Source organism: Apaloderma vittatum, unplaced genomic scaffold (genome assembly GCF_000703405.1).
Source record: "Apaloderma vittatum isolate BGI_N311 unplaced genomic scaffold, ASM70340v1 scaffold15066, whole genome shotgun sequence".
Lineage (NCBI taxonomy): Eukaryota > Metazoa > Chordata > Aves > Trogoniformes > Trogonidae > Apaloderma > Apaloderma vittatum.
Genome location: NW_009722446.1, coordinates 28,392 through 51,066, shown reverse-complemented (window position 1 = coordinate 51,066; position 22,675 = coordinate 28,392). Strand labels below are relative to the sequence as shown.

At 39.7% G+C, this 22,675-nt stretch overlaps 1 protein-coding gene across 1 annotated transcript in view; it reads left to right on the top strand.

Moving 5' to 3' along the window:
• Positions 1-22,675, top strand: part of ARHGAP10 (Rho GTPase activating protein 10) — a gene marked incomplete at its 5' end in the record, with an annotated part of 58,543 nt that overhangs the window by 14,997 nt on the left and 20,871 nt on the right. The window contains 7 exons of the mRNA XM_009871785.1: positions 2,192-2,263; positions 7,090-7,191; positions 11,669-11,779; positions 12,943-13,047; positions 18,226-18,355; positions 19,772-19,878; positions 21,490-21,584. Of these exons, the coding sequence (XP_009870087.1) occupies positions 2,192-2,263; positions 7,090-7,191; positions 11,669-11,779; positions 12,943-13,047; positions 18,226-18,355; positions 19,772-19,878; positions 21,490-21,584 (722 nt within the window). The remainder of the gene's footprint in view (positions 1-2,191; positions 2,264-7,089; positions 7,192-11,668; positions 11,780-12,942; positions 13,048-18,225; positions 18,356-19,771; positions 19,879-21,489; positions 21,585-22,675) is intronic.

Below are 22,675 nucleotides of genomic sequence, written 5' to 3'. Positions count from 1 at the left end.
TCCTATGAGGTGGCCTCAAACCTTCTCCCTCACTTTGTCAGTGTAGAGGAAGCTGGCAGGAAACAATTTAAACTGCTTGATTTTTTCCAGTATGGAAAGTCTAATCTGTGACTTCCGTGAGCAGTTCTCCACTCTGACTTGTGAGAATTGTCGCAATCAGCGAGGAGAGATCCTTCAGTCCTCCGGTGCTCCTGCTGAGTCCTAGGAAGCTGTGTCTGGTGCTTGATCCAATTGTAAATCCAAATTATTGTTTCCTTTCAGCCCCTAAGAATTTCCAGCAAAGTTCTGGGAGCCTGATAAAATTTGAAAATCCTGAAGAAAATGCCTTTGAGACTCCTGGTAACTGCTTGAGTAGTTAGGATATGTGTGCACAGGTTTGCTGGGTGGACTTAGTCCACCCAAGAACCATAGTTCAGCTCCTGTTGGGGGTATTTGATTGCCCTGGCCCTCTTTTGGTGGGAGGGGAGGCAGCTGAGGGAACAAACATTTCTCCAGCTGCCAAGAGCTTTCCCAAAGCCTTGGGATGAAGACTTCAGGATATCTCTTTGCTGGGCTGGAGACGTTGCAGAAGTTGCCCTGTTGTCCTTCCCTCACCCTCCAGCTTGACATAAGGGTCTCCTGCATCATGATTAGCCCATGCTGTTGAATAGTTTCAAAAGACAGAATTGTCAGGCTTTGTTCGTTAGCTCCCACTAAGCATGCACTGACGGACACTTTCAGTATGTTTTTTCTTTCTTTTTTTCACCAAAAATTGGGAAATGGATGTGGAAAGAAAAAGTTTGGGCCATGTGAACAAGCACTCTGAAGCAAGGGAGTATCTATTGCCTGGATGACTGTACAATGTGCAGTTTGGCCCAGACTTGCCAGATATTTGGGTTTCCAGTTAGCTCTGCAGTTCACTGTACTGCTGTAGCTGTTTAAAAATCTGGGTTGCTCTGGTGACAGTGAATTGGCAGGATGACTCCCACAGTAATCCCTTCATGGCTCCAGGGGTGGGTGGGAGCAGACAGTGCTGCTCAGTTTTGTGTTGTGCCAGATCTCTCCTACATCCCTCTTGTGGTTTATGATAAGAGCTTTTCAGAAGTGTTCCAGAAGGCTCGTTGAAGCCTGCAGTGTTTTATCTGAAACTTTTCATGTTTGCTGGGCGCAGGGAGAGGAAAGAGAGAAAGCCTTGTGTTGTATCTAAGGTAGGCTTCCAACTCTGCATGGACTCCTGGCAGCTCAGCCCTGTGGCTGTGCTAAGCCCAGTCCTGAGCATGATTTACTCTCTGGGTCTGCCTTAAGGCTGAGACCAAAAGGATCCCACCTGCTCCTCCACACCTCGAGTGCTCTTCCCATCTTTTCTCTGCTACTGCTGCATTCTTGAAGTTCCAAACTCTGAAATTTCAGACATTGTTTGAATTTTAAGCCTTGCTTGCACCAAACCTGACCTTGCTCCATTGTCAGTGAAATATCAAGTTAAGCAGAAACTGTGTTTACTGGCCAGATCTAATAAACTACATTTTGCCATCTTAAAATGGCTTATTGTGTCCTTTTCGTTTCTTTGGTATGGCTGTGAGGCTGTTTATCATCAGTGCACTGGTGGATGCTCATCCAGTCAACTAAACCTCTTGTTTCTTGACTTTACACCTCTTGATTTTGTAACTTAGGTTAATGTGAAATTTTCTTGATGTCCTTCAGTGTAAATACTTGGAAATAGGTATATATCAATGTCTAATGGCTTTAACTATGTGTTAAATTACTATTATTATTTGCTACTCAATAGTCTATTCTGCAGTTTGTAGCATTTCTTGTGCAGAAATTTTTGTGTCTCCAAATGGAAATAAGTTGTCCTGTACCTCATTCTGTTGTTCAGTCACTGAGACTGACAACCCAGTTTGCAAGTGGCATAAGTAAAACAGTTGCAGTTTCCTGCAGCCTGTAAAGTTCTGAAAGTTCTACATTTGTTTTAGATTTCGTTTTCTTGTTAGTGGATTGAAATGTGGCACAGTAGTTTTGAAATCTTACTTGCGCTCAGAGATGTGATTTTTTTGTTTGTTTGTTTGTTTAATTAGGATTTCAGACTCTTAACTTGCATGCTTCTTTATTTTACCCAGAGCTTGCTTGTTTATATTCTTTTTATTGCTGATACTACAGTGACTTGTCAGTCTGGCTACGGAAACTTAACCCATGTTTGGTTTTTTTTCTTTAGGCACTCAGTGTTACTGAAACTCTGATCAAACCTTTGGAAAGGTTTAGGAAAGAGCAGCTAGGAGCTGTAAAGGTTTGTCCCTCGTTGCCTTTATGATAAGTTTAACTTCTGTACTTGTATTGCATTACAGTAGTGACATGTATTTGGCAGAGATACTGTTGTTTATGTTTAATGTATTCATACTTTTTTTTTCCCTCCTGCTTTGAGAACTTGCTTCAGAAACGAATGGAAAGTATGTTTCAAGAAGAGAAGAATGTGTCCTTTCCCTTCTTTCTCTCCTCCCCCTCCCTTATCTCTTCTGTCTGAAATAGGAGCCATCCTGCTAACAGCCTGCCCCCCTTCCTGATGGGAAACCCTGTTCTGCTTTGTATTTGCCTGCAGTTGCACAATCAAAGGCTGAAAAATATTAACTACCCAAAGGACCTCGCTCATCCATCTACTTTTAACTGTTTGTTGGTTTGTGGTTTTTTTTTTTTTTGCAACCTGTCAAGTGAAAATTGTTGTTTTTAATAAATTACTTGTTGCATTTATATGAGTGGAAAAACCCCAACACAGAGGTAGAGAGCCTAAAGACAAGATCTCATTCAAAGTTGTTGCTGGTTTATTCTTTGTGAAAGTGTTCAGCGGTTTTTTTTAACATCTGCTGTATTGTGTATATTAATAAAAAAAAATAATAAACTTCATATATTAAATACAGACTAGCTTTGGATGAAAGTAATAAGGAAAATTTTGACCTCTTTCTATGTGTCGTCTTTTGGTAAGAAACTTAAATGCTTTCTCAAAAAAACTGGCAAAAAAACCCCCCAATTGGACTATTTAACATAGATTTTTTTTTTTTTTTTCCCTCTTACCAAAATCAATTTCTACATTTTTAAACTACTATTCTGCAGATGTTTTATCTAATAATTCCATGACTTCATCAGCAGTGATATTTACTAGCTAAGGTAATGTTTCAGTTACAAGAGCAGTATACATTTGGACTTTTTAGGAATGATTTCATTGTTCATGAATGGAAAATGCTCTGTTCATTGTAAATCATTGCAGTTCACTAGCACAAGGAACTTTTGTGTAATTTTATGGACTTTTGAGAAGTATATCAGGCGTCAAAACCAAGATACAATAAAAACTTGGTCTGTAATACAGGGAGTCCACCATGGCAAAAGAGAATTTGCTCTAAATGTGACTTATTGTTATAGAAGCAGCTGTAATGAATGGAGTATTTGAATGATTTTTTTTTTTATATTAAAGAACATTGCTAGGTTGGGGTGAGAAATCCTAACTCTAAATTACTTCACAGTCTTCACTCATTTCCCACCTGGATTTCCTACCTGGAATTCTGTCCCTGATGTCTCTGACACATTTTGCATTTTGTTTAGATGGATGTTTCTTCGCTTGTGTCCCTGCATACTATTTCAGTGAAGTTGAAGCTCTTATTTGTGATTTAGCCTTTTTAAAATTTATTTTATTTAATAGATTTCTCAGTGACCTTAAGTGGAACAGTCTTGCATAATTATGTAACATTAAAAAACCACCCCAAAACCAAACCCACAAACCTAAAACTATTTAACTCTTTAAATATTCCTAACTGAATATTCATTCAATATAATCAAAGTATTGACTTTGGAAATATAATACTCTGTACCTTTTAAACCAGATTATGACGTCTAGTAGTGAATATCTGGAGCATGGTGTAGTATCTGCTTTTTTTGTAATATTATGAGTTGAATTTGCTGCCTCAGATTTTCCTTACATCCCCTGATAATTAAATGGTCTGACGTAGGCCAAAGAAGCAAAAGGAAAGAAAAAATGTTTAGTTCCTTTTTACTGGAAACAGAGACCATTTATTGAATTACTCCTTAGTAAAAACTATTGCAACTCAATCCCGAACTGCACACGTGAAATTTCTGGCAGGACTTATTATTTGTGGACCAGATCAGAGGAAATTTTGCTAATATAAAGACAAAGTTTTCCCCCAACACACATGTTTTCTTTCTAATTTCCCATATGCTAATACAGAATCATGGAATGATTTGAGTTGGAAGGAACCTTAAATATCATTTAGTTCCAACTCCTCTGCCATGGGTAGGGACACCTCCCACTAGAGCAGGTTACTCCAAGCCCTGTCCGACCTGGCTTTGAACACTTCCAGGGAGGGGGCTTCCCCAACTTTTCTGGGCAACCTGTTCCAGCGTCTCCTTGCCATCACAGTAAAGAATTTCTTTTTGTTTAATCTAGATCTACCCTCTTTCAGTTTCAAACTGTTATCCCTTGTCCTCTCACTACACTTTGTTAAAGAATCCCTCCCCTTCTTTCCTGTAGGCCTGTAAGTACTGGGAGGCTGCTATAAGGTCTCCCTGGAGCCTTCTGTTCTCCACAGTGTACAGCCCCAACTCTCAGCCTGTCCTCATACAGGAGGAGGTGCTCCAACTTCCTCATTGTTTTCATGGCCCTCCTCTGGACTTGCTCCAACCTGTCTGTCTCTTTCTTATGTTGGAGGACCCAGAACTGAACACAGAACTGCAGATGGGGTCTCATAAGAGCAGAGCAGAGTAGAGAGGGAGAATCACCTCACTTGACCTGCTGGCTACGCTGCTTCTGATGCAGCCCAGGATGCGATTGGCCTTGTGGGCCGCGAGCACACACTGCAGACTCGTGTTCAGTTTTTCATCCACCAACACTTCCATGTCCTTCTCTGCAGGGCTGCTAACAGTCGTCTCGTTGCCCAGCCTGTGTTTGTCCTTGGGATTGCCCAGACCTGGGTGTGGGACTGTGCACTTGGTCTTGTTAAACAAGTTGATATGGCACCACCTGTTAAGATCTCTCTGGATGGCATCCCTTCCCTCCAGCGTGTCGACTGCACCCTTCCTGTCATTTGCAAATTTGCTGAGGGTGCACTTAATTCCACTGTCTATGTCATTGATGATGATATTAAACAGCACTCTTCCCAGCTGGAATGCCTGAGGGATGGCACTTATCACTGGTTGCTACTCAGACATCGAGCCATTCACCACAACTCTTTGAGTGTGACCATCCAGCCAATTCCTTACCCACTGAGCAATCCATCTGTCAAATCCACATCATCTCCAGTTTAGAGGCAAAGATGTCATGTGGGACGTTGTCAAATCCTTTGCACAAACCTATGCAGTTGATGTCAGTTGCCCTTCCCTTGTCCACTGACTCTGTAGCCCCACCATGGAGGGCCACCAAATTTGTGAGGCACCATTTGTCCTTCGTGAAGTCCTGTTGGCTGTTGCCAATCAATTCCTTATTTTCCATGTGCCCTAGCAGAGGTCCCAGGAGGATCCACTCCATGATCTTGCCAGGTACAGAGGTGAGATTGACTGGCCTGTAGTTCCCTTCATAGAATCATAGAATGGCCTAGGCTGGAAGGGACCTGAGAGATCATTTAATCTAACCTCCCTGTCATGGGCAGGGACGCCACCTCTTGACTAGAGCAGGCAACACCTGGGGACCGAGCGGGAATCGAACCCGCAGCCTTGGTGTTGTCCTTGTTGTCAGCACTGCGCTCAAACCACTGAGCTAACCGGCACCCTTCATCTTCCTTTTCTCAGTTATCAAAAATGGGGATTATGTTTCCTCTTTTCCAGCCTCACCAGACTGCCACAACTCCTCAAATATGATGGATAGTGTTCCTCTGTATATTATCCCTAATCGTGCTAGTTGCACGTGTGTATCTTAGTGTTTCTTGGTGAGGAGTATTGTGACTGCTTCTCTAAAGGAGGTTCTTAGATTTATAATGGAGAAAAAACTAGCATTCTCAGCAGTTTAGATCCCATCTTAAATAGAGTGCCGTCTTCAAAATCCAGTCATTCAGAGAACAAGAACATATATTATTTATATATAGTATTATTAAAAATAAAAGATAAAGAGAAAAAAAACCCAGACAAGTATGTCTGTAGAATTTAACTGGTATGTTGGATAGAATATATTTAAATGAAATTCCAAGTTGACACATGATGGAAAAATATTTTAATTGAGCTGATATCTTTCCTATGAGTGTCTCTGTCAGTTCTTGAATATATAATTTAGTACTTAATTTTACTTAGTTTAGATTTTTAACTGCAATTAGTTATACCAAAAAATAGCTTCAAAACTGGTTAGTTGACTTAATCAATACTGATTTCTGTTTTAGCACGCAAAGTTAACAAACTACAGTTGAGCAAGTGAAGAGATTGATTTCTCAGTACTTTTACTAAATTAGATCCAAGAACTCCGTTTTCCTGGAGACACTGAATGGCTGTCCTTTTCTCAGTACATTGCTTCTCATGGTCAGAGAAATGGAGTTGCATCTGCAAATGATATTTCTATGTGTCTAGGAAAGTTTTTCTTTTGCTAGCATGACTTTATGTTTTATGGAGATTTTTCTTTATTTAAAATATTTTGTTTTTCATGGGTGCAATGTTTTGATAGAAGCAGGAATTCAGCGCAGAAGTCTTTGCATGGCTTTTAAATCAAAAAAATCTTGTGGGATATGGAGCTGTAGTTGCTTTGGGTATTGAACTGTGGAACTTTTCCCTTGGTGATTATAGAAAGTTCTTTTGTTCAGTGAAACTGATATTTCCATTGAAGTCCGTTGTTCAAAACTGAGATGATATGTCGGATCCCTGAAAATAATGAAAAATGTAATAATTTTGAAGAGGTGGGATTTTTTTGTTTTTTAAACTTGTAAGCATTCATGTTGTAAGCTTTACCATAATGTTGTAATGGGATTTAATTTCAAGTTAGCTCTTAAATTAATTTTAAAAATGAGTTGAAAACATAGTTTTCCTTAGTTATTTGTTTCTCTCTGTTTCTGATTAAGTAGAATTTTAAGAGAAGAAAGGAGGCTTTTCTTACATATTAGATATAAATTAATATTGTTTTGTTTCCGTGTTTAGGAGGAAAAGAAGAAATTTGATAAAGAGACAGAGAAAAACTACAGTTTGTTAGAAAAGCATTTGAATTTATCAGCTAAGAAGAAAGAGCTACAATTACAAGAGGTATTGTTGCCTTTTTTATGCAAGCTAAATGTTTTGAATAGGTAAATATATTTTACGCAGATGCAAAAATTGCATTCATAGTGGTAACAGCAAAATTTCTCTTAAATGGAAAGGTTAGTGAGAAAATCATTATTTGCTGAACTTAGTGGTCTACCTCTACTGTTTTATCAATTGAGGGCTTTACTTGGAGCGTCTGCAAAGCACTGAACATCACTTTTAAAAGTGTAATTAAGAGAATAGCAAAATACAAGTATATTGTGAGAAATTCTGTATTTTTTATGAGGCTTTCCCATATATGTAATTTGCATTGTATTGCTTGTATTGACAATGCCCTGTGTTAACATTTAGTGCAAAGTACGGGAAGACTTATATTCCTGAAGGAAGTGTTTCTGTGTTGTTTTTTTTCTTTCTCATGTTTTGAAGATCCATTTTTTCAAGTAGTGCTACAAAAATGTTTGTTGACAATTTATAATTTAAAACCAGATCTGTTTTGACTGGCATTCCTTCTGTCACTGTGGGTTTGTTATCATCATCATCATCCTTATTGGTAATAGCTTTTATTTTTGGAGCAACAGCAAACCATACATGAGAAGACAACAGATAAATTTTGCAGAGGCTTGCTCTAGGCACGAGGATTTTTTTTCAGAGAAATGTAAATGTGTGGGAATTATTGATGCTTAGTCTACTAATACCTTGTATCATTACACACTTAGTACTTTCTCAGAGTTAACTCTTCCCCCTGCCCTCTACCCCACCCCAAGTAATCTATGCCTTTTTTCTTAAAAAATGGTTAATATAAGTGGCAAGTGAGCTAGGAGCTTAAGAGCTGCAAGTATTTTCAAGTTTCACTAGGATGTTACTCATTTATACTGTATTTGCAACATATGTTCTCATATGTATAAACAAGTATCTTTTGAGGAGTTGAGTTGTCCCGGTGAAGCTAATGGGCACTGCTCAGGTGTCAGGAACTGTAGTTTTATCAAATTGATCAGCTGCCCAAGAACTTGATTCCAAAAATATTAAAAAATTAAATATGATCTCTTACTTGATGATATTGAGAACTGTATTTTGATGTCTAAAATAAGACCTGAACTCAATGGAAAAATACAAAATGCCTGCAAGAGACATTCTGAAGCTGTATCAAATATAGTCTGAAGTTTTAAAGCATGTATGAAGACCAGTATGAGCATGTAGATTTGTTTTCATTGTCCTTCAAAGTTTCGTCAACAAAAAATTCTGAAATTCAGTCAAGCTCTTTCTTTCATTTGTGCTTTTAATTTTGGAGTATAAATGTATGAGCAGTGGCAAAAAATTAGGACTTGCAGCATGATGTCAGAGTGCTAAATGGGAAAAACTTTCCTACATAAGCTTAGAAGATAGGTGTATATCTAAATTAGGAAGCGTGAGAACTTTGCAATTTTGTATTATACATGGCTAGTTGTGTCAGTTCCTGATTGGAGTAAATAAAGAATGCAGAGATAAATTTGATGAAAATTTGATTAAACATGTGCCGTGCTGTGGACTGTGTCTTGTATTGACATAACCTTTGACTGTCTCAGTGGAGGGATATTCCTGAAATTTCACTGGGGCACAGTGTGTGTCTTATTTCTGTACTTCTTTGGCAGTGTGCAAAGTACAGTGCAACAACAAGCAAATTTTCTGGGTGCGTGGGAAGGGTCATGCCTCAAAAAACTGAGGAGAGGTGCGTGTTTTGCCGATTGGCCTGGGGCGAGGGGTCCTGCAGAAAAGGACACAGGCACCAACAGAGAAGTGTTGGCTTATTTTACTGTCTACTTCAAAGTATTACAAGAATAAGGCAACACAAGCTTATTATACTCTAGTTTTAAGCAGCAAGGAGAATAAGGTAGTGCACCTAATCATTACTCTTTAGGGTTAGCGATAGTTATTAAAAAAAGTACATCACCAGTCGCCCTAATATCATCATCCACATCCGCAGTTGCTGGGGAGCCCCTGGTGCAGCGAGGATTCTGGAGAACTGTCCCAGCAACTGGGAAGTCCTACGCAGTGCGTCCACTCGTAGGTGAGGTCTCTGAAGTCGCTGCAAGAGGGTCCAGATTTTAGACTATTAAATAAACAACCTTATATAACTTCAAATGTGGGAACATCTGGTGTTGTCCGTTCCATTGGATTCCTCCCACAGCCTGGCCAGGCTAAAGCAGGAACACAAGGGAGTCTCCTTATCTATTTCAGTCCTTAATCACATACTTCTCACCAAAGCCAGGCCTCTAGTCTCACGGTCTTGTAACACGCTTTTACCAAAGCAGGAGGCAGCTTGTTTCCCAGCCTTGCACGTGGCCTTTAGATAAAGAAAGATTGCTCTGCTAGTTCCCACTGCACATTTAGTCACCTAATCATTACTCTTTAGGGTTAGCGATAGTTATTAAAAAAAGTACATCACCAGTCGCCCTAATATCATCATCCACATCCGCAGTTGCTGGGGAGCCCCTGGTGCAGCGAGGATTCTGGAGAACTGTCCCAGCAACTGGGAAGTCCTACGCAGTGCGTCCACTCGTAGGTGAGGTCTCTGAAGTCGCTGCAAGAGGGTCCAGATTTTAGACTATTAAATAAACAACCTTATATAACTTCAAATGTGGGAACATCTGGTGTTGTCCGTTCCATTGGATTCCTCCCACAGCCTGGCCAGGCTAAAGCAGGAACACAAGGGAGTCTCCTTATCTATTTCAGTCCTTAATCACATACTTCTCACCAAAGCCAGGCCTCTAGTCTCACGGTCTTGTAACACGCTTTTACCAAAGCAGGAGGCAGCTTGTTTCCCAGCCTTGCACGTGGCCTTTAGATAAAGAAAGATTGCTCTGCTAGTTCCCACTGCACATTTAGTGTTACAGGCAAAGCTTTTACAGATTGGCATTGGAATATATATATATACACACACACATGCTAAAAAAAATAGATCATCAGTACATTACATATGTGATTAATACTATATAGTATGGGGTTGTGAGGTTCATCTATAGGTCAACTTCAGTTCAGGGTCTACGATTCAGCCCCTAGCACTACAACGTGATTGTTTATTTACAGGGGATTTGAGAGTAATTAATAAAATGGCTGTATTGGGTATTGCATTCTCGGGGGAGAGAAACAATAAACAGTCAGAACCGAAGAAGAGATTGTGGAACAAGCGTATGTGGGGCTTTGATGTATATAGGGCAGTCTTAGTATTGATTAGCCAGATGTCCTAGTAGACCCACTTCATAGTCTTTTCCTGTGGCTACCCTTCAGTACGTGTATACATCCCTAGAAGCTTTGCTGACAAACAATGCCTGTGGTGCGTGTTCTACAGGATGCATTGAAATAGCTTTTTGAAACACATTTCCTTACCAATGTGCACGTTGGTGCTTTATTTTAAAACGGCCTTTGGTTGTTACAGCCCTTTAGCTGCTGACAGATTCCTAGCACAGAACAGCAAAGCACGTCTTAAGGGAAAACCTGTCTTACTAATTTGACTTATCCTCTTAAAGTGTAACAGTCACTGTTCTGCCTGAAGGTTATGGTCTCAGCATTTAACAGAGTATGTGATAGTAAGTTTGATGTTTTCACCTAACCCTTTCTTCCTTCCCTCTTGTAATTTAGTGTAGAAACATTTGGCATTATCAGATGGGCAAAGATTAAGTGTCAATCACTTAAGAGTATCCCTTCGTAGCCTTTCTTTTATATTTTTTAGTAAAAGTTTCTGTTCCCCAGTTCTTGAAGTTTTACAGTTTAATTGGGGATGCATGTATCTTAAATTATAACTTAATGAAATAATATGTATATGCTACCAAGTTAAATATTTACACACAGATGAATGGCAGTTGTAATAATAACTGTTCACCATCAATATGGTGTTGGCATTTTGGTAAAGCTGAGCTAAATGTCAGTATTTAATGCTCAGTGGAAATTTGTGAAGTGTCTTACCAATAAGTGAATCCTTTTTTTACTGCTTTTTTTGCCAGTCAGATTGAGCACTAGTGTGGGATGAGTACAATAGCATTACTGACTATTTACAGCAGTTATTTGAATTACAGAATGAAGCTTACAGTACCAGCAATGTGGTTTTCAAGAATATTTTTTTCCTTAGTTTGACTGGAGAGGTGATTTCTCCTTTTTCTGATGGAAGGTGCTGCTAGTCCACTTTCTCTGGGCTGGCAGCTTTTCAAGGGTATTAAAGCATTGTACAGATACCTGCTTGGGTTCTATAGCAAAGAATCTTGAGGAGGCGTTATTGGAATGTTTCTAAAAATTTAGCCTCATGATTTGAAACATTTGATCTATTATCTAGTGAAAAGGAATTGCTGCTGCCATTTAAAAAGTAAATGAATGAGATGTGTTGTAAAGGAACAAATCCTCGTCTCAAGAAAATTATCTTATCTCTTGCCCCTTGTGTTCTATACATGTGTCATTGTGAAGCTGTCTGAAATATGGCTTTGAAACTTCATGAGCTGTTTTCTGTGTGCAGGCAGATAACCAAGTGGAGCAGAACAGGAAACACTTCTATGAGCTGTCCCTCGAGTATGTGTGCAAGTTGCAAGAGATACAGGAGCGGAAGAAATTTGAGTGTGTGGAACCCGTAAGTACCAGTGAATTCAGCCTTCCCTCTCATTTCTAAGGGATGGAGAAGGAATGCAACCAGACAAAAGCCAAGGAGCTCTGTTTTCTGGGGCAATGTATGCAATTGTGTGACTTAACAGAATTTAAAGAGCTCTTGTTAGGTCTTGCTATGTCTGATACAGGTACAGTTAACCAGGTATCTCACAGCTTACCTTGGTAGTCACAGTTGATTTGGATCTATTGGTGTTGATCTTCAGAAAATGTGTGAAATCTTGTGCTGTACTGCTAAAACCTCGATTTAAGGTGGAAGTTACAGGATTCAAGAAGATCATGTTGGGGTCACACTTTTTGCATGTGTTATGTGTAACCACTGAGATGTTATTTCTGACTAATGTAAGGAATTTCATTTTCGGTGTGAAGGTTGTGCTTAAAGGTCTGTTAAATACAGAAATACAGATACAAATTAATTGAGAAGGTCCTGCTGGCTAAAAAGCTCATTTTCAGGTAGTCCAATATATTCTTTGGTTTGTTCTCTTTAATGAAGAGAGTTGTTCTTTCCTGTGTCACTTACTTCTTTCCAAAAACCTGAACCATACAGGAGAGGTGGGCAGTACTGCTCTTCAGCCTCTTTCGATTATGCTGTAACTCGCTGATTCTTTTAAATTGGAACACTAAAGTCAGAAACTGCAACGTGAATCATTTGCTGGATCTGACAGGGGGTCAGAACTGCATACAGAAAGCAGTGATGGGTAAAGTTGCTGGATGGCAAGCTCTCTTCTTTGAACAAACCAGCTGAGTGTGTTACGAAAGCTGTCTCAATGTGGTCAGTAGCAGCAAGGGGAATGACCGGAGAAATGGTGACTAAAAGAATGATCTTTGTGCACAAAAGTTTGTTCTGGACATCATTGGTATCAGAGCTGCTGTAGGAAAACATTAGGTAGGAAAATGTGGTCATATTTAAAGTAGAGATTGGTTGTGAAATTCCAGAGACAGGACTAGCCCAAAATATTTATATAAATAGCTGATTATTTGGCTCTAATCATGTATTGTAGGCATTAGTGGAAATTTGTTTAAAAATAATCATGTTGTCATTTCTAGTCTTTCTGAAAAAGGCTACATGCGGCTATCATATTTTGGTAAATGGAGTTTTTTGTTCTAACGAGTCTTCTGCTTGTATTTCAGGTGCTATCATTTTTTCAGGGTTTGTTCACTTTCTATCATCAGGGATATGAACTTGCTAAAGACTTCAATCATTACAAAATGGCCCTGCAGATAAATATACAAAATGTAAGTTGAGATTAATATCTGTGCCTTTTCTAATTTTTTGAGTAAAATTGCACACTTAAGTTACTGTATGTACAGTATCTGTATTGCCGATACTTTCCTCGGTGTTAGTGCATTGCAACTGAACGTTGGGGATGTAGTGCCATCTCCTGGCTAACCGACCACATCACTGACCAAACGATGGCATAATTCCAGGAAGTTCTTCCTCATTTCTAATACTCTTCTATAAAACAAACACTACGCAAAAGGCTCCCACTCCTTGTTCCAGTTTTTTATAGAAGGAGTTTGCTATGGAGAGCTTAAAAACGAATGAAGTCTTTTAAAATATATATAACACTGGAGAAGTTGGAGGACAGGTAATGAAGGTTTAAAATCAAGTTTGTGATGGCCATGCCTGAGGGTCATTGTTTTATAGGGCTGTATTATCCATACTTAAGAAAAGGAGAGAACAACAGCTGGGCTTATCAGTTTGGGGTTTTTTTTGTATCTCTGACTGCAGCATGACTTGGACTGTCTGTTTGTCTTGAAGCAGCCCTTTGAGGCGAGAACATCTCTTGGTTTCAGGTGCAGAGCTGTATAAGGAGACATGATGTTAGCACCCGTGGTGTATTTGACAAAACAATGTGTTCCTTCAAGGGCAAACTAACCACAGCCCACCACTGGTTAGTGTACCCTCACACCAGTTCACCCAGTGTGATCTGCTCAGGACTGGGAGAGCAGGCAGCAAGGTGACAGGCTGAAGCAATGGGACTGACAGAGTCACTAGTCACATGGTCTGTTTGCTGCCCTGAGATTTGTTGAAGAACAAATCTCCCTCAGAGGAACTTGGATGTGCCAGAGGCCTGCTGGTAGGGAACAACCCCTGTACTGTGCTGCCAGAAAGCACTCCATGGTGGTATGTCTGGTCTGTTGACTTCTAAGGCCACTTGGAATTAAGACACAGAAACTGCTACTCAGAGGTTGCAATCTATTTTTAGACATGGCTTAACTGGCAGGCAGTAGCAGGGAGACAGAAAGGTGGAAGAGAGGATTGCTGTTGCTGTAATACATAGTGATACGATTCGTGATACCATCCCTTTAATTTTCTTCCCATGTGTTTAAGTCTCAGTTTTCCTCTTGAGCTGTTGTTTGGTTTGGATGGGGGAACTGAGTCGCAGTAACTTCATAAGCAGACTTCATGGCAGAAGTCAGTGCTTCTGGAGGAGATTTCAGGACAGACTGGCTGCTTCTGTGTGCTTAGCATAACAGAGTGAGAAACAGCACGGAACTGCAGTGGATAGAGAAGAGCTGATTGATGCGAGACAAGCTAGAAATGAAACGTGCGAGGGAAGCTGTGATACAGTTCTGAAGAGCTGGATTTCAGATTACAGATGGAAAAGAGCCGGTGAAGTGGTCTGGAGAAGAGATGACAGATAAGAAAGCAGGGTAGCCTCAGCAGCTGCATTTTCAGTTGACTGAATGGTATTATAGTGTGCCCTAGGAAATCCAAAAGAGATTGAGTATTGCAGTTCTAGTTTTATGAATAGAAAGAATGACCTGGATTTCAAAAAGCTGTGGAGAAAAAGGAGGCAAGGCTTAACAACTATCTGAGGTAAGAGGAGAATAGAAGGAAGCATCTGAAAGGATCGTGAGAGGACATGACACATTCTCCACTGTGTGTGAGGATGAACAAAATGTCCCAAAGAGAAAATAAACGAGGCATTGGTGGTGGTACAGCTGAGCTTCTGGCAGAACACTGGATTGACATGTTAGAAATTGAAGTGCAGAAGATTCAGTACAGAGAGCCTAGCTGGATGTGGAGAGTGATTTGAGAGTTGCCAGTATAGCTGTAATAAATGCTTTGCCTTTCATTCAGGTTGTCTTTACCTAGAGAATTATGCTGTGAATTTCTTCTACACACCCTGCCGCAGACACTGCTTTCCCCTCACTCCCTCCCCCCTCAAATAAAAGAAAAAAAGAGAAAAAAACCCACCCCAGCCTTGTAGCTGAAGCTCCAGTAAACTAGTTCTTTTGAGTCTTACTGTCTTGTAAAAATCCTGCATCTCCAACTAGATTCCCCCATGCTCCCAGGGCTCTTCTTGTTATCTCAGTTCTGTGCCTGACACTGTACAAGAATCCTTGCAATATTAACCGTGTTCTCCTACCCTGCAAGCAAACCTGGCCTACCCTGGGAAGAGAAGGTATGGTCACACTGGTGCAGCAGCTGTGGTCAACCCCTGGTTAAGCTCAGCCATGTCACAGCACAAAGGGAGACAGAAATTTTCTTGAGGCTTCTGCAGCCCATGGTGTTCTGTCCCACCATTTCCAGGTTGCATTTTGCACACTGGGCTTTCTGATGTACTGTACAGCTGAAACAAAGGTTCTGACAGGATCATTTCAAGCATCTAACCTCAGAGTGATCAGTGCTCAGACAGGAAGGTTTAGATGTGAGCGATCTGTTGGTTTTTTTGCCTTTGTCCTGAATACAACATGTGTTTTTTTTAATACAACTCTTCTAGGGAATTATGACAAGATGCTTAGAAAATTGCTTGGAGCCTCAGAAATGAGTTTATGTGCATGTTCTATCTCCAAAATTTGGAACAATATGTGACCTGAAATTGAGATGATGGAAATGGGGAGAGTTCAGAGTAGTTGGGCTTGGGTTTTTTTTTGCCTGGAGGTAAGAAAGCAAGGAATATCTTCAGATTTCCCCTATAGAATATATGGCTATGGGTGGCTGCATGGACTATATGCCCGTGAATAACAGATCGGGAATTTGCATGCACATATGGCAAGTCAGGAGCATAGTGTTAACTGTCTGTGTACGAGAATGGATGCTTGTTTATAATCATGATATATATGTCAGTGTATGCAGCTGTATGCTTCTCCTAGGGGAAGAAAAAATAGGTGAGGCAGCATTTTCAGAAGCTCATCCGTTTTCAGAAAATAAAGGTGCTCTCGAAAAACACAAGACACATAAGAATGCATCTGGAAGTATGTGCTTTCCTCAAAATACATGTGCCAGCTGGGGAAAATACCAGAGTGGGAATTAAATATATGTTTTCCAGTTTGTGCAATTTGGACAAGTGGGTATGTGAAGAAACTTGGGTATTACCATGATTGTTTTGGTTTTACTGTTTGCTCATTGGCCAGTTGCCAGTGTTTTTTTACACCAAAACGAAGAGTTTCTTGTGTCAGATGCGAGCTGCTCTGTTACTTTGTGTAGTCTTATTGTATAATTTGTGGATGGTATAGTTACTTTCTGATTGTTTTTACTAATATTCTACATTTCTCTTGCATCTACTTGCAAACTTTGGAATGAGTGACAGGAATAATAATCAACTGGACTTTTTTTTTCCCCCCACATGCTTCTGCTTGTGTGTGATCAAAACATTTGGCATGTGTGTAGTCTCAACATGTATACATTGTTGGTGACCTTCCTGTCACTTTTTTCTCAATAACCACAGAAAATCTTTTCCTTCCTGACAACTAGTAAGAATCTCATGAATCAAGCCAACATTTGTAGTAATTTTTTTTCTGAGGAAGGTTGAATATTCAAATCCAAAGTAATTTTTGCACTCAGTGTTTCACTTTTTTTTCTGAACAGGTCGGTACATTTTTTCAGAACTCTACTGAGGCAATCTTTGTGTGCTTCCCACAGTTACAACAACTAATGTCTAAACCACACCTTAATTTTGAAGAATATCAGAAAATTTGAAGAGTAAATCGTAGGATGTTAGGAGTTGGAAGGGACCTCTAGAGACCATCTAGTTCAACCCCCCTGGCAGTGCAGGATCTCCTGGGGTAGGTCACACAGGAACGCATCCAGGCAGGTTTTGGAAGTCTGCAGGGAAGGAGACTCCACAACCTCTCTGGGCAGCCTGTGCCAGGGCTCTGTCACCCTCACAGTAAAGAGGTTTCTCCTCATGTTGAGGTGGAACTTCCTATATTCTAGCTTATTATTCCTTATCCTGTTACTGGGCACCACTGTGAAGTGACTGGCACCACCCTCTTGACCCCTACTCCTGCAGTATTTATATACATGAATAAGGTCCCCTCTCAGCCTTCCCTTTTCAAGACTGAACAGCCCCAGTTCTCTCAGTCTTTCTTCATAGGAGAAATGTATATGGAAATTGTGTGCTGACCATCCTAAAATGGCTTGAATCGTTCTCTCATTTAATAAATAATTATTTCTGGTGGGTTGGCCCTGGCTGGATGCCAAGGTCCCACCAAAGTCTCTCTGTCACTCCCCTCCTCAGCTGGACAGGGGAGAGGAAATACAATGACAAGTTTGTGGGTTGAGATCACTCACCAGTTACCATCATGGGCAAAACAGACTGACTTGGGAAAAAAAGCTTAATTTGTTACCTTTCAAATCAGAGTAGGATAATGAGAAATAAAAATTTAATCTTAAAATTATTTTCCCCCTGCCCCTCTCTTCTTTGCTGTCTCAGCTCTGCTTGTGATTTCTCTATCATCTTCCTCGCAGTGGAATCGGAAATGAGGCTTGCAGTCAGTTCATTACATGTTTCTGCTGCTCCTTCTTCCTCAAGGACAGGACTTTTCATGCTCTTCCCCTGCTCCAGCGTGGGGTTCTTCCTACAGGCGACAGTTCTCGATGAACTTCACCAACATGAGTCCTTCCCATGGGCTTCTGCTCTTCATGAACTGTTCCAGCACGGGTCCCTGCCGCAGGGTGCACTCCATCAGGAGCAGACTGCTCCAGCGTGGGTCCCTTGGGTCCTGCCAGTAAACCTGCTCTGGTGTGGACTTCCCTCCTCATGGGTCTGCTGGTTCTGCCAGGAGCCTCCTCCAGTGTGGGCTGCGGGGGAATCTCTGCTCCGGTGCCTGGAGCACCTCCTCCTCCTTCTTCTTCACTGACATTAATATCTGCAGAGTTGTTTCTCTCACATATTCTGACTCCTCTCTCTGGCTGCATTTTCCTCCCCTTTCTTAAATCTACCACCATGACTGATGTGCTCTGCCTTGGCCAGCAGTGGGTTTGTCGTGAAGCTGGCTGGTATTAGCTCTATCAGACATAAGGGAAACTTCTAACAACTTCTCACAAAGGCCACCCCTGTAGCACCCCCGCTACCAAACCCTCACCACACAGACCCTATACCCTATTATAACTCCTCTTTTCCAGGAAGAGTAAGTCTCTTCCACTGTATCTACTAACGGGTTCTTGCTGTCTTGTTTTAGACACGAAATCGTTTCGAAGGAACAAGGTCAGAAGTAGAGGAGCTCATGAACAAGAGCAGAAGAAATCCTCAGGAACACAAAAGAGCAAATCACTTTACAATGGAAGGCTATCTCTATGTACAGGAAAAAAGTAAGGTGCATTTCTGTATTCCTATAGTGCCCATATTGTGCATATGGACAAGTCTTTATTTCTACAGATGACATGAAGATGCAAATAATACAAGTTCATTCAATAGAGTCATCTGAGTAAACGTTCAAAGTCTCTAGTGGCACTGTTACCACGGTTCATAAAAAGAGCATGGTGCTGAAAGTGTGACAGTTCTTAGCAGAGGTGACTGAATTTGGGGATTTTATTTGGCCAAAGGATGTATTTCATGTTATTTTAAATCACTTACTAATGACCTCCTCTAGAACTGTCAAACATCGGTTGTCAGACAACAGCGTGAGTTGTGAAATCAGCCTCTGAAAATTGGGTTGGTTTATTATTATGAAAGTGACTGCATTTATTTGGTTCAGTGATATGCTTTCATTACCCAATTGTGATCACAGGGTCAAATAAAGCAGACTATATGATGAGTAGCTGGTGTTGAAAATCTTGCTGTACAGGTGTGTACCGTACAGATGATACCCTGTCAATACTTTGAACAATTATAAATCTTTATCACTCTAGGAAAAAAGCTGAATAAGATGCAGAGCTCTTACTGCTCAAGGGATGACCACATTTCTTTTTTTTTTAAAAAATAATTTGTATAAATCATGTTTTAGATGTGTGCCCTTATAGAAAGCTTGATTGCTTATTTTGATCAGAGATTTTACTTTTCTGATGTCTAAATGATTATTGTTCCATAAAACATTTCTCAAATTGAAGACTCTACAACATCCTTAATGGAAACATTGGTATTACAGTGTTCAGAAATAAGTTTTAAGAGAACCAGCAGTAAAAGTAAAAAAAAACCCCAAACTTACTTTGCAAGATCAGTTCACTGGCCTTGGTGATCATGAGCTTTAGGATCAGCCTGAAGGAATCTGAGTTTTAACAGTTGGCATTAGAGTGCAAATTTCAGTAATACTTCATGCAGTAGGCTGGACTCTTAAGTATGTGTATTCTAAGTAGGGTGCACTGATGAATAGCTAGGAGTAAGTTTTGGTGACAGAAAATGTGACCAGACATTGATTAGTAGATAAAGTAGAGCTTGTAACACAAGTAAAACTAGGTTTCCTTGTTCTGCTTAAATAAAGATTCCAAGGGATATTTCTTTTATAGGGGAAAATTGTTTTGTCTGTAGTAGTGAGACAAAGATATGTTAGTAATTCTTTCTATTTCTCATTAAGCATAAATGTGAAATACTACATGTATCGTTTTTTTGGACTAGTAAGCATGCTTAACATTTATATTACTTTGTATAACGTTCTTAATTCATACCTTTATTTTAAATACTGCATTGTTACGAATTAAGTAGGACTCTTAAGTATCATTTTGGAGAGTGGGAGAAGAAAACATAGGCTGGAAAAAGAGCATAGTATTTAATGCTTCCATTTTATGTAGGGCCTGCTCCCTTTGGTTCCAGCTGGGTGAAGCACTATTGCACGTATAGGAAAGAGACAAAAAAGTTTGCCATGATTCCATTTGAACACAGATCAGGAGGGAAAGTTGTAAGTATATTTTTGAATTCGGCTCTTATACTTGCCCTGTATCAAGATCAGAGGATGTGTTGGAAAAGATGTGCCAAGTGCTTTCCTTCTCTACCTTCTTGCCCTCTTCTTTCTTCATGCCAATCAGTCTGATGTTTAACGACATTAACCTAAAGTAATAGATGAATTAATAGATAAGAATTCTGCAGACTTTTCAGTTTTTTGCTTTTGGAAGACCAGAGAAAACAGTACAGATAACATGTAGCATTTCACCATTTATAATCTAGTTTATCCATTAGGCATTTAAATTGTTAAAGTAAAAATCAGGAAAATATAATAGACTTAGAAATTTCTTTCTTATGTGCTCCAGTCAGATTTTTCTTTCAGAGATGTAAGTACTAGAAGAGGAATTAGAAAAGAAGATTTTAATAGGAATATAATTTGTACTGACAACTGAATGTAATTTCAGCTATCTTTGATAGCATCTGAAATATTCAGGACCTAAGACTCTGTTGATCTTTAAATGTCTTTAATTCGAGTTGAAATAGTTGGGAATTGAGGGCACTCAGCACCTTCAGAGATGGTGCATTAAATGAATGCATTAATATGGATGAAATGCATTTGTTGCCAGGAAAAAGCGAAGCTGGGAAATAATGTTTGAGTCAATATTCGTGTAAATGCAGCACCCTGACCTATCCTCAAATTTGGTTAGAAAATCATGTTGTTGATCAGGGTGTTATATCCCATTAGTCTGAGAAGAGGGGAGATGGCTTTCATCATTTTGTGGAGGATGTATATTTACAAATATATTCAATTTAGAAGAATCTTTCAAAAGCTTTGAAAAACCTGCAATGCTGAAAATCTGTGGCATTTGGCTTCCCTAATAGTTTCGAAACTTCTGTGAATTTTTTATTCTGATTTACTCTAATTGTAATAAGCCTTTTTAGTTAATACAGTATATGTGTAATTCTGAAACACTTATGAAGCCATTTTTGCCGTATTAGATCTCCCATTTTGAAACCCACAAAGCAATTCCTCCTTCAGTGACGACCTCTGGTTTCTGGAGATCTTGAATAAGACAAGTTAAAATGTACGGTTAACTCTGATTAAATCTGGTACAACTTATGCCACATTCACAGACCAGTTTATTTGATTTCTCAATACTTAAGGGTAAAATATGATCCTTGTGGCAGTTGGTTTTGAATAACAGACTGGTTCTGTAACACGAATTGCAGGTAGTAAAGAATGCTTTGTTCTAGTTACTGTAGCAATAGCCTTTGCTGCCGCTGACATAAGATGGGAGAAGTCTCTTAACGCTCCTTTTGTGCTTATATTGTAACGTGCAAAATCTTTACAGCAAATTATTTTTGTTAGTTTAAATTACTGTGGTACTATGTCACACTGTAAAGTACCATCTAAAATGAACATGATATTTCTGCATTTGTAAATGACCATGGAATTCACAGTGCAGAGACCTGAATGGCAACCATGAGTGAATTGTTTTGCAGGTGTGAGTTTTCAGTATAGCTTTTGCCATTATTTTAATGCAAGTTTACCTTAGTTGGTTTGCATAGCTGGCTAACTAAAGCTTTCAGTTACTGGGTGAAGCATATAAAAGCTTTCTTTTTGCAGGGTGACGAGGAACTCTTCGTCCTTACGTATTGCACCAAGAGAAATACAGATACTATTGACAGGCGATTCTGTTTTGACTTAGAGGCTTCAGACAGGTAAGCTCATAAAACAAGCTAGAAAAGGCTCTTTCTAAGTGGTAGTTAATGTTACTGTAATATTATTAGTTTGATTTCTTCTTTTTTCAATGCTCACTCAGACTACCAATGAAAATAGTCGTTGGAGAAGCAGGCAAGCACTGCCATGGCTCACTGGATTTTGCCTCAGTTGTGTATAGCAGAAGCAGGGAAGTTCTAAACTGAAATGTAGATGTAGTCTGAGCTCACATAGAAGCATAGAAAAACTCAGAAATTATTATGAATTGGTGTTATCATAGTGAAGAAACATGACTAAAATGAAAGTACATACAGCCACAGTGAAAAGCTACAGGCACAGTAATAATTCATACAGTCATGATGACATTGCATCACAACCCTGCTTTTCTAAATTACATGCTGCTCAGGTTATATGCTGGATTCTCAGATTGAAAATAAGACCATCGGGATTTTGAGGCTCTTTGTGGCTGGTGTAATCATCCAGTGCATCTTAAACATTGCTGCCACTGCATTTTTGAAACAGCACCATTTGGTTGCTTTATTTCAAAGGAAAATAATCGCTTATTTATTTTGCTAAAGGATCTTAGAATATGATAAATATTACTTGTTTGTCAGCACTGTAGTCTTCATTTATGAAGGTGAGAGAATCCAGCTCAACAGAGTACTGCAAATAAATAGGACTGTGGTAAAGCCATGTTCTTTTGGTGCAGATCGTATCTTTGCAGAACAGAGTCGTATCTAGCATTAAATGCTAGGTATAAATTAGTGGACCATTACTGAGTTTTTACATCCTCCTCTTCTGAGCTGGTTTTAGCCAAAGCATTTGCTCCTTACTTATATCAATCAATTACATTCTAATTTATCATGGGGTACGTCTGCAAGTTCTATAGGTTTTTCATTTCTTTTCCCATCAAATTCATAGTTTCATAGCTTCACTTTAAATGCAGCATGGCCAATGCTGTCAGGCCCCTTCGCACCGTGACTGCTGGTGGTTTGCAAACATGTCTGCGATACGGACCACATGTGTGTCTTTGGTTGGAGGCTGCGCCTGCCTTGCGTGGCTGGACTGGCCTGCCTGACCATGAAGCTACCAC